The sequence below is a fragment of the Coloeus monedula genome (assembly GCF_965178545.1).
Source record: "Coloeus monedula genome assembly, chromosome: 11".
Taxonomy (NCBI): domain Eukaryota; kingdom Metazoa; phylum Chordata; class Aves; order Passeriformes; family Corvidae; genus Coloeus; species Coloeus monedula.
In genome coordinates this window covers 14,650,475-14,664,942 of record NC_138791.1, presented here as the reverse complement: position 1 = coordinate 14,664,942, position 14,468 = coordinate 14,650,475, and the positions used below count along the sequence as shown (strand labels likewise).

General features: G+C 47.8%; 1 protein-coding gene across 1 annotated transcript in view; it reads left to right on the top strand.

The window, feature by feature from the left end:
• Positions 1–14,468, top strand: part of PRICKLE2 (prickle planar cell polarity protein 2) — a gene marked incomplete at both ends in the record, with an annotated part of 107,373 nt that overhangs the window by 62,850 nt on the left and 30,055 nt on the right. Inside the window, one exon of the mRNA XM_082288524.1 lies at positions 14,072–14,255. Within this exon, the coding sequence (XP_082144650.1) occupies positions 14,072–14,255 (184 nt within the window). The remainder of the gene's footprint in view (positions 1–14,071; positions 14,256–14,468) is intronic.

Genomic DNA, 14,468 nt, shown 5'->3' with positions numbered 1-14,468 from the left:
GTGACATCCCAAGGTAGCAGTGCTGTGCAGTGCCCTGGCATGCTGCAGCAGAGGATGCTCACTAAATAATTCAGAAAGGCAATTTGATCTGACATTCATCAGGGTAGTAGCCCGGTGACCTTGAGGGCACCAGTCTGCTGTTGCTGCATGTGGCTCTGCTGTGCAGCTCATTGCCATCAGCAGAGTCAACATTGTGGAACTCTATTGATTGACAGACAATCAATACATCAAGGTGATAAAACACAGCATTTATGAAAAATGGGCTCTTCCAATGATTTGTTAAATTAGCCGCAGGTATGAGTTTGTGCGAATGGCAGAAAGTTTAAAGTTGACTGCATTTGGGTATTTATCATTAAAACTAGCAACAAAGGGAAGAAAGATGGTGCTACATTTACAAGCAGAGCTGTCCATCTTACACCCCTGCGTAGAAGCAGGGGCTTCCTGCTCTTGATCTTTATTTTAGTAGCTTTTTACTTCTGGTCGTTTTCTTCATTGCTGGCAATTGTCAGCATCCATCCTTGTAATGGTGCAAGTCCTTCACCTAACCTTTGATAATGTGCTCCACCAGCTCAGTATTCTCCTTGCTGCCTAATGAAACATCCATTTCACCTGCATAATGTGCACAATCCGTCAACAAATCTTGTGTGCCTTCTGGAGTTATTCCAATGCATGACCTTTTCACAAGCCTTGCAGTAGGTAACAATAATATGGAGCAATTGCCAGCAAACTGGCAGCTTTCAAAGCAGGAAGGCTCATTTCCATTTCCCTGAGACAGTTGTGTGTCCAAACATTACACAGCTTCTAATCTGATTTCTTGTCTCAGAAGACGCTGTTCGTTGGATTTTGTAGATATTTAGATTTGCAGGTATTGGAACAAGAAGTCTGTCAGGAGCGATGATGATCAGAGACGCTGCTTGGAGACACAAAGCTCCTCTGCTCGCAGCTAGCCCTGCAGCTGAAGTGTTACAGACATTGGTGTTTTACTAATCTTTTACTTCAGTCCATGATTCTCACACCCATTCTTCTTTGTGGATGAACTTAGACTGAACAGTTTGTGGTTCCTGGTGTGATCCCTTTGTGCAGATGATCAGTTGGCCAAGAAAGCCAAGCAGAACTCAGCTTGAGGATGGTTGGTTGTGTGGGGATGACACCACCACGTGCCCTGGGGTGGGATCATGTCAGGCTGGTGCAGGGTGATCAAAGCTGCTGTAGATGGTTGCGCAGAGTGTTGTACAAGAAGTGTGGGGTTGGACACTCGTGCCATGTCAACCTTCCCCCTGAGGGCAAGGCCGGCTGACAGTCCTGCTCCTACAGCACTTGAAGCAAGAATAGAGACTTTGCTCCAAAGTGTTTGCAGCTAAAGGGCTTTTCCTCCTTGAAAGTTAATGCAGGTAAAGTCAGACATTTTTACTCATGTGTTGGGTGAAAATTAGTGCCTGCAAGATGTGCCCTATGGAGCAGGATGTGTTCCTTGTGCCATTTGTAGCCCCAAGTCACTGCTGCACTCTTTAGGGATATGTTTCCAGGGAACATGCATAATTTCTGCTCTACAGCATTTCTGCTCAACATTATCATTTTATAAGCAGGCTTCTTTATTTGCTTTTGCCCAATTCAGTTTCATCTCATTCCCTTTGTGTTGTAATTAATATGTTCTGAGTTCAAGAGGAAAAGTAAATTATCTTGGGGCCATGGCACATTAACCATAGAGAGGCAAGCTTGACAGCCTGCCTGCAGCACTGATTCAGGCTGGAAGAGGCAAAATGGGCCAGTTTGGGAAGCTGAAGGATCAGGGAAGATTTTTCCTACAAGTTCTTTGTAGTTGGACGAGTTGAAGGAGACCATCCTCAGCACTTCAGCCATCTCCAGCAGAAGCCCCTGCTCTATGAAAGGAACGTCTGATCTGGCTGGATGGATGCACTAAGAGTCAGTGCTCAGCTCTTGAACTTGCTGCTCAGACTTAATTATTTTAATCTTAAAATAAGAGAGTTCAGATCTCTGCACATTCTTGGTTTGTCCCACTTGGCCAAGTAACTTGGGGAGGCTCTGAATGGGAGCTGGGCTGGTTTGTCCCAGCTGAAGATCTCACCCTTGAGATTTTGAGTGTAATTCCATGTAATTAAACCTAATTTATGAGCCTTAATAATAATAATTCAAGTCATTTTAGGCTGCAGAAAGACTCACAGCTGTAGTTTCTGCATCCTCCTGTGTTCTGTAAACATAGTTAATATTGCCAGAATCAAGGGCTGTGAAATCTGGAGTCAGGCCTCGAAATTCAGGAGCATGCAACAGAAGGTTAAGGAAACTTCCCAGTCTGGCCATTCACAAGACTCCCTGGGAGTCACACTCCCAAGGCCAGGGACTGACTTCTGGGACTAAAGTCCCTTCACAGCAGCGGCTCCAGTGAGCCAACGGGAGCCCCACTTGGCTTCCCCGCACACCCCACTCACAGCCAGACAACATTTCCTCACCAGTTCAGCCCCAGGTTTCCCATAGCAGAGTCTTAGATGTCCTGTTCTATAAAGCCATTTATTTCCGGAGCAGCAACACAGACACAGCCCGAGCTGGTGCCTCCGAGAAGAACCCTCCAAGAAAGGAACTCCTGGGCTTTTATCCTCTCACAGTCTACCCAGGCTCAAGTCTCGCTCTTCACCTCTAGTTGTCTTCGGCTCCTGCTCTCCTCTTCCTGTCCATCCACCTTACTGGCATCACTGGTCTTTAACTCCTTTGTTACCCAAAAGGTCGGCAATTCCCAGCTCCTGCAGTGTCTCAGTATCCGTTTACCTGGCTGGCATCCCCCATCTTCATGTCCTTTGTTATCCCAAAGGTTGGTAGCTCACGGCCTCTTGTCTCGGGGTCCCACCCAGAGTTTAAAGTGCATTTCAGTCTCCATCTCAATCTGCAGTTTGTGAGCCCAGCTGCCGGGATCAGGTGCATTCCTCAACAAGAAGCACTGTGTGTTGGGAAAGTTTCATTTGCTTTCTGTGGGGGTTTTTTGAATCCACAGAAACTGGTTTTTTGAATTTGACTCACTTTTTGCAAGTGCTAAAAACTGAGAAGTACGCTGTACTCCAGCTGACTCGAATTATTCATTTGTGACCACCGAATTCCCAAACAACGGACTGAAAGAACAGCAAAAGAGATTTGGCAGTGTAGCTCCTTCTCTGCATTTTCTTTTCCAAGGGGAAGGAAACACGGGGGAAATATGCTTAGTATCCCTGTTGAGGTGCTGCATTCCTGGGGCTCGCAGTACTCACCTGAGACACACATAAAAGGGTGTGAATCGTTCATCTGTCGCGGCCGTGTGAGAGAAAATGTATTAAAATATGCAGCAAAATGCCACGCTGATAGCTTGTATTTCCCAGAATGTTTAGCCCTGCTGGTCACAAACATGCTGCATCTGAAAACCAGTAGGGAATCACAGCAAACGACTGTAGAAGATAATTAAGAGGGCATTGAAAGCCAGGAGAAAAACGATACGTTGCTCGGAGGCATCGGATCATTGCATTAATTGCCCACGTACCTAAGAAGCGGTGCCTGAAGTTTGACAGCAAGTTGAGGTTCAGTCAGCATCAAATAAGGGGGGAAGGATAATCAGTGTCTTCACACCATTCAGTTTGGGCTGCTGGTATGGAGCCAACTCTTTGAAACACGCAAGTGAGCGAGGAGGATTTTTTCCCCCTCTCCGTTGCCTAAGCCGCCTACAGGATTTATTGATTTCGGAGAGTGGGCTGATTTCCATGTAAATACAGGGGCGGGTGGCCGGGCCGCGGCGCCGGTCCGGGCGGTATGCGGTGACTTTGGCTTGCTGACATCATTGTTCATTAACATGCAGGAGAGGAGAGCAATGCAACAGCAGAGCCCCGCGCCGCTCCCGCGCCGCCAATTATTCTCTACGGGCTGCATCGCTCCTCGTTAATGCCTTGCGCTCGGCGAGCAAATTGGACATCCTCTTGCCACCTTCAAGGGTCAGTTAGTGAAAGGCAGGCTGGAGGGGGAAGCTGCTGGATTCATTCGGACTGGGAGCAGAGAGGGAGGCACCCTCTGAGAGCCGGATTTCACAGCGAGGCAATTGACGGGAAAGCTTCAGACGCGGGGCAGGAATGGCACGTTTTTCCGGGGCAGGTTTCCTTTGGGAACACTCCGCGGTCAGTGCGTGCCTGCTCTGAGAGGCTCCGACAAAGCCCCGAGCGGCGGCTCCGCTGGCGCTGGGCAGAGCCGGGAGTGAGGGATGCTTTATGGCACTGCGGTGCTCCGGCTGGTCCTGCGAGCAGCCCTCCAGCCCAGAGGCACCGGTCACAGCTAGGACAGCTGGGCAGCACGAGAGATTCTTCCCTCCCGCGCTGTCATTGCCAGTGGGAACAGGTAAGGAACTTCCTTTGGCCAGCGACTTCAAATTTGTCGTGGATTTTTGGGGGAGATAGAAGGTAGAAGGGAGGAGGAGGAGGAATAAGGAGCATTCCATGGATGCACGGAGCTGCGTAATAACTTTGCTCAGTGTGCTGGTGGTGGTGAGCTGTGAGGGGCTGTGCTGTTTTTCCAGCCTTTGCTGTTCTCTGTGTTTATGGCTGTAAAAGGTTAATTCTTAAATTGCATTTCTGCAGCTGCAGGATATCAGGGAGAAATGCTGATGCTATTGTAATGGACTTTTCATTTTAAAAATAATCAGGAAGGCTCAGCTGACTCTAGTAGGAGTTTAAAAATCCTCATCTCTTGGTGTTAATTGTACTGCTCTGGTAAATGCAGCCCCTAGAAGCACATTTTCTGCATGCAGGCTGGGGCTGTGAATGAGGACATTGCCGTTCGGATGTTTATTTTGGTGGTTTTGCCTTCCTGAGAATAGAAAGTTTTTAAGTAATCTTTCTAAGTCCTTGTTGTTCTTGCCAGAATGCCAAACTGTAAACCAACCTAGAACTGCAACCTGGGGGTTCTGTTTTTCAGTGCAATCTTTTCAAGTCCAATTTCCTTTTTTTTCTTGTCCCTTGAAGGAACATTTTAAGCAGATGTGGCACAGACGTGACCTGTGACCATGGAAAGATTTTAATCCAGTTGCTCTTTGTTTTCTAGTCATGATTCCTTGGCGGTGCTCAACAGTGATTGAATCTTTTCGAGCAGTTGAGGATTAGTGCTGGACAGAATAATGCCAAAATAATTATTTGCACCAGATGCAGTGTCATCCTTTCAGTTTTAGCTCTCTTATCTTGTAACTTATCTGACTTATTTTCATTCGGCAATTATTTTGCCTGCTGTGGGAGCACTTACATGTCTCGCATCACTGCATTGTGTTTATAAGGGTGCCAGCTTGAGCCTGTGATAAAGATTTGTGAAGTAAAACTGTCTGCAGCTAACAAGATTATGTTTTGCTTCATATTTTAATCTTCTCCCGTTGTGTGTTTTCTGCCAGCCAGACTCGGTTTAACAGAATGACCCAGCCTTGTGTGTTTGCTGTTGGCAGCATGGCTCTGGCTCAGCCAGCACAGGCACAAATCAGGCTGGCAGTGTTTGCTTTCACAGGCAGGTCAGTATTGCCTGCTTCATGGGACACTGTCTGAGCCTTAACATTTGAAATAGTGACAATTTTCAGCCTAGCTCATCTTGCTTCTGAGCACTTTGCCTATCAGCCAGGTTTTCTCTTCAGGATGTATGGCCTGGATATACTTGGATTGAAGCATGTTTACTGGTTCCCGTGGTTCTGCTTGTCATGCTGCAAATACAAACTGGTGAAGGCCCTTAAAATAGCATGTACAGCCCTGGGGCAGGTCTCTGGGAACCCACCTAGTTTAGCTAGTCTGGAGTGATAGGTTGCAAGCCTGAAATGGGATGGGGGAAAGAGACGGGCAGGAAGATAAATACTGCCTGTGGAGAGCCCAGGGTTATTCAAACTTGAGAAAACAGTGAAGATCTGCATGCTGAACAGCGACCGGTTTCTCAGTGGAGAGCTGGGTTTGGATCCAGGGTTCTAGAACCCCCAGGCTTGGAATTTTCATCATTCAGTTAAGAACAAAGCAGAAAGAACCTCCTTCTATACAGCTCTGCATCTTGTTAGGCTGAAAAGCTACGTAATGCTATCACTAAAATCTGGCAAGATAACCCTCAGGGTAGGCAGCACTTTGTCACACAGACTCACATTGGCTCTTGGATGGGGAGCCCAGAGGGAGAGTTTGTCAGGGGCCTGCTGTGCCTACTCCTCCACTACCTCCCCTGCCCCAACCCCATCATCCAGGGGCCCCATGGGTCTCTGGGATCCTTGGGGTTGGAGCTGTCCTGCCATGGGGGACACCAAACCCTCTCGGGTGTCCACAGTCCCTGCATCTGCCCATCCTGTACCTTCTTCTGCCTTTTATAATCATGAGCTTGGCTTCAGCATTGTTTGCCCACCAGCTTCAGGGTTGTTACTGCTGCTGCTGAGCCTGTTCTTCTCTTCAACTTGTAAACTAGTGGTTTGCATTTTTTCTCCATGACCAGGGAAAAATATGTGGTTGTTATTGTTTCTGTATGCTAAGAGCTGGACCTTGAAGGGGAAAAAAACCAACCCTAATATAAATATGCTGAGAGTAGCGGTAAGCCTGGGAGCTGGCAGGCTGCCTCCGTCATCTTGGATGTGAGGGAGCAGCCTGTTGGATTCCTTTTCTCCTGGTAGCATGGGTGGGAAACAGGCTGGGGCTCACTGCAGCTTCTTTTGCCTCTTACCTCTCTCCCCTTTGCTTGATCTGCAGCTCACATAGGTGTAGCACTTTGCCCCCTTCTCTCTAACCTCTTATTATGAAAAAAATTATTGAATCTTCTGCAAAATATCCTGAGAGATCCAAGTTGAGAGTTCTTCTGAGACCTGCTGAGTTATTAATATCCTTTAATTTAGCTAACTCATCTTTATGCATCAGAATTTTCACAGTTCATGTCAGGGGTTGTGGCTCATGGGAGCAGCCTGGCAGTGTGGTTCAGGTCAAGAGGGTGTTTCAACACCCTGCAGCTCTTACCCAGCTCACGAGAAGAAACTGGAGCCCAAGCAGGGACCTGTGTTCATTGCAGAGCACTGGGGTGCACCCCCAAAATGGCCTGTGGTGCACCCTAGATCCCCCACTGTGGTTTAGCCACAGGTTGAAAGGCTGGTCATGCTTTCATTCTCATCCAGGGATGTTGCTGCAAGGTCTGGCCACAGCTTTGATCCGTGGTTCTGTGATTCCTTGTTTGCCTAAGGGGGCACCAGACAGATCAGATGAGGAATTTGGGGGGTTTGTGCATTGTGTTGTGTTTTGTCCTAATTTCTTGGTCTGCCTCTGGTGTGCTGATGGTTGTTGTCTGCCATGTGGTGCCTAAGACCACAGACAGCAGGATTGGGAGCAGCCTGGAGGCTGCCTCAGGCCATGCCTCAGTGAAGCAGTGATATGGGGACAGGGCAAGTGGGAACCCATGGGGAGATGTTCTACCTGCTTTTGAATGGGATGGTCCTGATTTGTGATGGAAACAGAGCAAATGGAAAATCCTCCAAGGCAGCTCTTGCTCATATTTGGCTGCAACTGGCAGTACTGGAGATAGTTCTTTTTATATTCTTCCTTTTTTTAATTAAGCAAGAATAGCTTTTGCATTGGTAAAGGCTGAGTTTTTAAAATAAAATTAGTCTCCAGCCTGGACAACTCAGCTAGAGAGGAGAATTTTTCCAGGAGTGGAAATGGGCTTCGTCATAAAAGCTTCAATGCCATCCTGGATACCTTCACAGCTGCTGCTGTGGGCACTGCAGGGGTCAAGGGGGAACTACACATTAAGCAACACTGTAAAGTTGACTTGCCTTGAGCAAATTGAGTGGGGAGACAAGAGAAGATGGATGGGGAAGATGGAGAAGAGTCTTGATTTGCAACTCCTCCGTCCTCTCAGTGTTTCCCCACCTCCTGCAGACCTTTATGGAGCTGGGTGGCTAAAAGTGCTCTTCACATGGCCTTTGGGATCTGGGGGACTTGTATCTGTAGGATGCAACCAGTTTGGTTGCTGGATTATTTCTCTCCTCCTTGGTTTCCTGGCATTACTGTTCTGCCAGCTCTGTTGCTACCACCTGATGTTGATCTTCAAGCCAGCTGTTCCCACAACAGGTTGTGTCAAGTGAGTGTTAGCATCCCCTGACTGTCCTTGCAGGGCACCAAGTCTTCAGACTTTTAGTTCCCAATGTTGTAGGTACCCATGTCTACTTCACCTCCTCCTGCACCACAGTGGGCAGGTAAAAGCTTTTGCTAAGCTTCCTTTTCAACCCAGGTAACACAGTCTTTGCAGTTCATTCCCACTGATAGGTTGGGGTTTTTTCAGCTGCAGTGACTGGAAGAGCTGGGAAGTTGCAGAAATGTTTTGTCTGGAGAGATGCCCTCTTGTCACTGAAATCCATGGGACCTGAGGCCATGGGCAGCAGCTGGTTGGGGGCTGCTGGGACTGTTTAGTTCAAAATACAGTGTTAGAGAAGTTGGAGAAAGAGGCAGAACTTCAGCCTGAACTGTTTTGAGCACAAAAGCTTGGGGCTTGTCTGATGTTTAGGAAGTCTGTGGGGAAGCCACAGCTGGGTGCTGCCTGTGGTTGCTCCATGCATCAGTTTCCCTGTGCTGGAGAAGAGCTGCTGGACTCTCCCTATGGCAGTGAAGGACTGTGTTAATTTTTCCATTTAGGTAAATGTTTGCCCTGCCTGTGAGGTCTGGAGAAACGGGTCTGTATAGCTGGAGCTCACTTGGGATGGGAAGATGCCTCATTAACTCTCAAATGAGGGGAGGAGATAACAGGCAGGGATATTAAGACACCCTTGTTAAGAGACTCAGAGGTCATATGAGCTGCCCCAAATCCTGAGCCTCTCCCTTTCTCAAGAAGTCTTGGGATTTTGTGATTTACTGACTGATGGCTGACTCAAAAGCCTTATTGCAGTCAGAATGATGGCATGATGGTGGGAAGAGATCAGGCTGCTGTGTATGTCTTAAGCCAAATGAGAAGGGAATTGTCCGTCTGCATTTACACACCCCATCCGAGCAGAGCAGCCAATTGCTTTTTGAGGGATTCCAAATCTTGCATGTTAATGTGTGCACAAATGCATGCAAATCCTGTATTAGGGAGCACAGCAGAGGCATCACATGGCCCTGCAAGGCCATGGCATTCCTGCTTCTTGCTTTGTCTGGAGATGGAGGTGCTCCCTGATACAGCCCATTTATCTCCATCCCAGAAGAAACAAGTGAGAAGCAGAGATAAGCACCCACTGGTGGGTGATAAGGGCTGCTTACCGAGTTCCTTCTTTGTCTGAGAGGAATTTTAACATTTCTGCCACAATTTTAAACTCTGCTTTCATTCCTTCTGTTGCTGGGAGGTGTTGGTCTCTGCCTTTCCTCAGAATATCTGCAGATCCCAGCCTGGGCACGCTTTGCTTTGGTGCTGTTTGCTGTGTTATGTTCTGCATGCCCACCCACTAAACGGGAAGAGAAGAGCCCTGTGGCCAGGAGCTTTTCCTGCAGGCAGGGGTATGCTGCTGTCAACATCCTAGGGAGTCCCATCCTGCCTGTGCACCCCAAAGCCTGACACATGCAGGGATGCTGGGAGAGGCCAGCTTACCTGGCTCCTTTGCTGAAGCTACACACCTTTGGCAAGGACCCCCTTTGCCTTGGTGCTGGTTTTTCACAGCAGGGAGACCTCATGTCTCTTCAGAAAGCTGGGGTCATGTTGGCAGCTCTCTCCAGAGCCTCTTGCACAGCACTAGTGTTTTCAGCGTGGTTTCAATTATTGTTGGTGCCATTGCTGAGATGAAGGGGCTGTGGGAGCCTCCAGAGATAGCAGAGGCTGTGCTTTGCTAACAGGGATGTACAACAAGGGACTGCCTCGTCCCGGAGACCTTGCAGGTCAATTGGTTTTGTGTCAAGATCTTTGTAGGTGGACTGAGGCTGGGAGTGTACTTACTTCTGCATCCCAAGCAAGAGGGACTTAGAAGCCAGGTTCTCTGCTTGGTGTGTTGGGTCCTCTTTGCTTCAGATTCCCATTGTGTGCCTGTTTTCATCCATAGAGAGAAAAGGGCTGGCATGGGGTAGTGGATCTATTTGCATCTTCCTCCTGCACCAGTGTGTGGGTAGGGATGTGACTGGGAATGGGCTTAAAGTCTCCTCTGAGGAGACGACTTGCCCACTGTGCCAGGAGCACCATGTAAAAGCAGCCAGTGCAAAATAAAGCACATCCATCTTGTAACTTTGCTGGCCTTGAGGAGAAGAAATTTTTCGGTCTGTTTTTGAGACATTGCTGCTTTGTACCATGTGAAGTAAATTCAAGGCAAGCTCTTTTCCAGCTAAATCTGACACCAGGAAATGTTCTTTTTCTCCCCATCTGCTTCCTGCTGTCCTGGCCCTGCTACAGGGCAGCTCTGTGCACAGCTCTGTGCCAAGCAGCCCTGCTGATGCCCCCCAGCCCGTGCCTCCCGCAGCAGCCTGGCTGCCGGCTGGCTCCCGCTTGCCTTTCCTCCCTGTCCACAAGCTACAGCTGCTTAAAAGCTCCTTTATTCACCCTCCGTGCTCAAAGCCAGTCATGCTGTCAGCCATCCTGGCATCCTTGTTTCCTCCCCAGTGCTGGTGATATCTCTGAGTCACCAGGGCAGGTTCTTCCCTGAGACAAACTTGCAGACCTGGGATGAGAGCAAAATGGAAAGGCTCATGAATGAAGATGGAATTTCCAGACAGTGATTGGTGTTAATTTATTCTTGCTTAAAAAGAAACAGCTGCCTGCGCTCTTCTTAAGTTGTGCGAGGCTGCACAGGCAGCAGAGGTTGTTGTTGCTGAGGCCTTGGTGCTGATGAGGCTTGGCCAGAGCCAAGCTAATGGGTTTCCCTTTGGAGGAGGTGCCACCCCACCTGGGCTGTAGCTCCTTGTCCATGGTAAGGTGTGTGACACACCGATGTGCTGATCATCTCCAGGCTGTGCCACGCTTCCCACAATAGTGACTAACGAGCTGCTGCTGGCAGGAGCAGCCAGGCAGGCTGCCAGCCATGGCCCTGCTCCTCTCCAACACCCACCAGCTCTCTGCTGTGGCAGGGGCACCCACATTGTCACTGCGGTCACTGCAGGCACAGGTGAGCGCTGACACAGTCATTGTCTTGCTTTGTGCTGCTCTGCTCTGAATGCAGCAGGGGAAAATGGGTTTTTCGATTTCATCTCACATTTGAAATGTACATTTTGATATTAAATTTTTACTATGGGGAATTATTTTTAATTATAGTGAGCTGGAAGATGATAAAATAAAGTTGAGTAAGTGAGACCTATGTGAAGAAGTCATGGAAACCTGATCATAGAAAGACACTCCTAGGACACTGGGTATTGTTCCCATGAAACAACATATCCTAATGTAAAGAAAATTGTAATTGAAGCTGTTAATCATCTGCTTTTAATGAGGAGGAAAAAGCTGAATGTCTCAGAGGCAAGATCTTGAATTTTGTACAGTTTGCCTGGGGAGGTGGCAGAAACCCCATGCCTGGATATCATCAAGTTTTAATGGTGAAAAGTTGTCCTGGCTTGGGGATGTCACTGCTGAGTAGATAGACTACCTGTGTTGTTTTCATCCTTTGCTTTTCTGACCAGGGAAGCCACTCACCGACAGTACTCACTTGCCTGGAATGGGGCAGGAGGAAGGGTGGGGTAAACCAGCTTCCTGACCCAGTCCTCAAGCTCCTGGCTGTATGTGGTGTGAGCTGGGAGCAGGGGGGGGAATGGTGGGAGTGATCTCTGGGGTCTGTCTGATCATACATCTCACCTATTCACTCTTTGACACTGTTATTACAGGTCCTGATTTATTTAATTTATTAAAAGCCAAGACCTCTGATGCTCTCCTGCCATCTCCCATCTCCTGAAGGGGGTGTGTCTAGAGTGGGAAGGAGGAAGCAGCCTGTGGGCTGGCTCTTTCCCCATTGAAATGTTCATGCTCCCAATGGACTGTTGGGTTTGTTCCCCTTTAAAGCTCATGATCGATATCCCAAAAGTTAAAATTTGGCTAAGTCCTAAACTGCCTTAGAATAGCTGTCTCTAGTGCCAAATTGGGGCTCTATTAATTATTCTTAACATCTTGTTGCCTATGGAGCTGTTTTTAATCGTACCGTGAAATGAGATGGAAACAGCAATGATACCAGTGACTTTGCTGAGGCAGAGTACCCCTTCCACACCCTTCCATGGTAGCTGATTAATTAAAGTATTCACATGAAATGGTTCCTTGATTATTTTTTAAAGAAACAGCCAGAGGTGATGCCGAGACTCCCCAACTGGATGCAAACCAGACGCTGGGGTGTGTGGGGGTTGCTGTGTGGTTTAGATCTGATGAAAGGCAGGAAATGGGAAAATCTGGCAAATCTCCCTGGCTTGACTTAACGGAGCCTCTTGATTTTTGCTAGAGTGCATTTTTTGTGCTGTAATGGCCAAATGGAAATTTAGACTTGAAGCTGGATCTGAGCACTGCTATGCTTAGCTGGCTTGTACACAGCAGTGAAAGAGAAGGGAAGGTGTTTAAAAATTCCAGCCCCCAGGTTTAACTATTGCTTCCCTCTGAATTTCTTTGCTTTGCCACAGAGCAGAGAAACCTGCAACGGCAACTGTAAATTTTCCCTTGCTTTTTGTGTGGTACCTTATTATTTCTGTGATGTCTCCCTTCTGCTACCCAAGTGAAACCTTATCTCATTCCTCAGAAGTCAGTGATGCTTCATTAGTGCAAATTAATTCAGAATCCTGTGTGGTTGCTTTAAAATAGATACCGTTGACCCAGCCTGTGGAAGAGTTTTCAGAAATAGAAGCCAATTTATCAGCACTCCCTTTAACCTCTTTGTCGGGGGATGTTTTCAGCCAGGTTTGTCCTTCACTGTTACTGTGGTGAAGGGGTGTGATGATTAGAGGGATGGAACACCTGTCCTGTGAGGAAAGGCTGAGACAATTGGGATTGTTCAGCCTGAAGAAGAGAAGGCTCTGTGGTGACCTTATCAGCCTTTCAGTACCCAAAGGAGCCTACAGGACTACTGGAGAGGGACTTTTTACAAGGGTATATAGAGATAGGACAAGGGGGAATGGATTTAAACTGAAACAGAGTAGGTTTAGACTGGATATTAGGAAAGCATTCTTTACTGTGAGAGGGATGAGGCCCTGGCACAGATTGCCTGGAGAACTTGCAGGTGTCCCATCCCTTGAGGTGTTCAAGGCCAGGCTGGATGGAGCTCTGAGCAGCCTGGTCTAGTGGGAGGTGTCCCTGCCCATGGCAGGGGATGTTGGAACTGAATGATCATTAAGATTCCTTTCAACCCAAACCATTGTATGAATCTATACTGTCCTTGCAGCCCTGCAGATAAAAGCTCAGGCTCAAGCCTGTGAAGAAAATGTGTCACAGACCACAAGCTGCAGGAACAGCCCCTTTAAAGAAGTGTTAAGAAAACTGATATTTGCAGTAAATTAAGCTAATGACTGTCGAATTGCAACCTGTGGGCTGTTCTTTCAGTTCTTGTGCTTTCCTTCCTGTGCCGCTGAGCTGCAGCGTGTGCCACTGAGCCAGGTGGTTAAGATTCCATTGTAGTGTGACTGTGGGTTTTGTAGCCTCCCTTAATTTAATTTAGTTTTATGTGTTCAGACTGTAATCAATTTTTATGCTACTTTAATAAGCAAATTTATGCTATCAGCGGGCTAAAGAGACTTGTCATTCGCAGCTTCCCAGTCAATCCACTATTTCCCATTTTAGCGAAGTGCTCAGTTGTCCTAAATTCGGTAATGACTCTGCAATTCTGGCTGGCATGTCAACCCCCACCAGGCAGGTGCATGCCCTGTGCCTGTGCTGGCCCCTGGAAATACTCTCTGTGGTGCAGTAAAGGGTCAAGTAATTGCATATCCCCAAACATTGGGCAGTCTGACTCAGATGGATTGCCAGGTGCTGTTACAGCAAATACGGATTTTTATTTTCTCCTCATAAGAGAGACAAATCCTGTGTTAGAAAATGCCTGAGCATAAGAAAGGGTTGAGTTTAGTCTCTGCAGGCCAGCAACTGGCAGGAATCACTTTCTTGTTTAAAGCACTGCTCACTGGGGCATCTCTTTTTGTCTCTCCTCACCTTACAGGAAGATTTGCCTTCACTGTAAGTGCTCCCAGGAAGAGCACGTTGTAACAGTTATGCCTCTGGAGATGGAGAAGACAGTCACGAAGCTCATGTTTGACTTCCAGAGGAATTCAACTTCTGACGACGACTCAGGCTGTGCTTTGGAGGAGTATGCCTGGGTCCCCCCTGGCCTGAAGCCTGAGCAGGTAATGATGACACCACCCAGTTACCAGAAAATAATTGGGTTTGCATGTTCTTTGGAAATAGTTTCGCTGCTTTTTCTTCTAGGGTGCAAGCACATGTTGCATGTGGTTGTTTCCAGGTGCCCTAGAGAGACTTGCAGGGACAGGTCTGGTCTGAAAGCACAAATGGAACAAAATAGACACGTGATCCTTGCAGGACCTGTGGTTTTCTGCGTA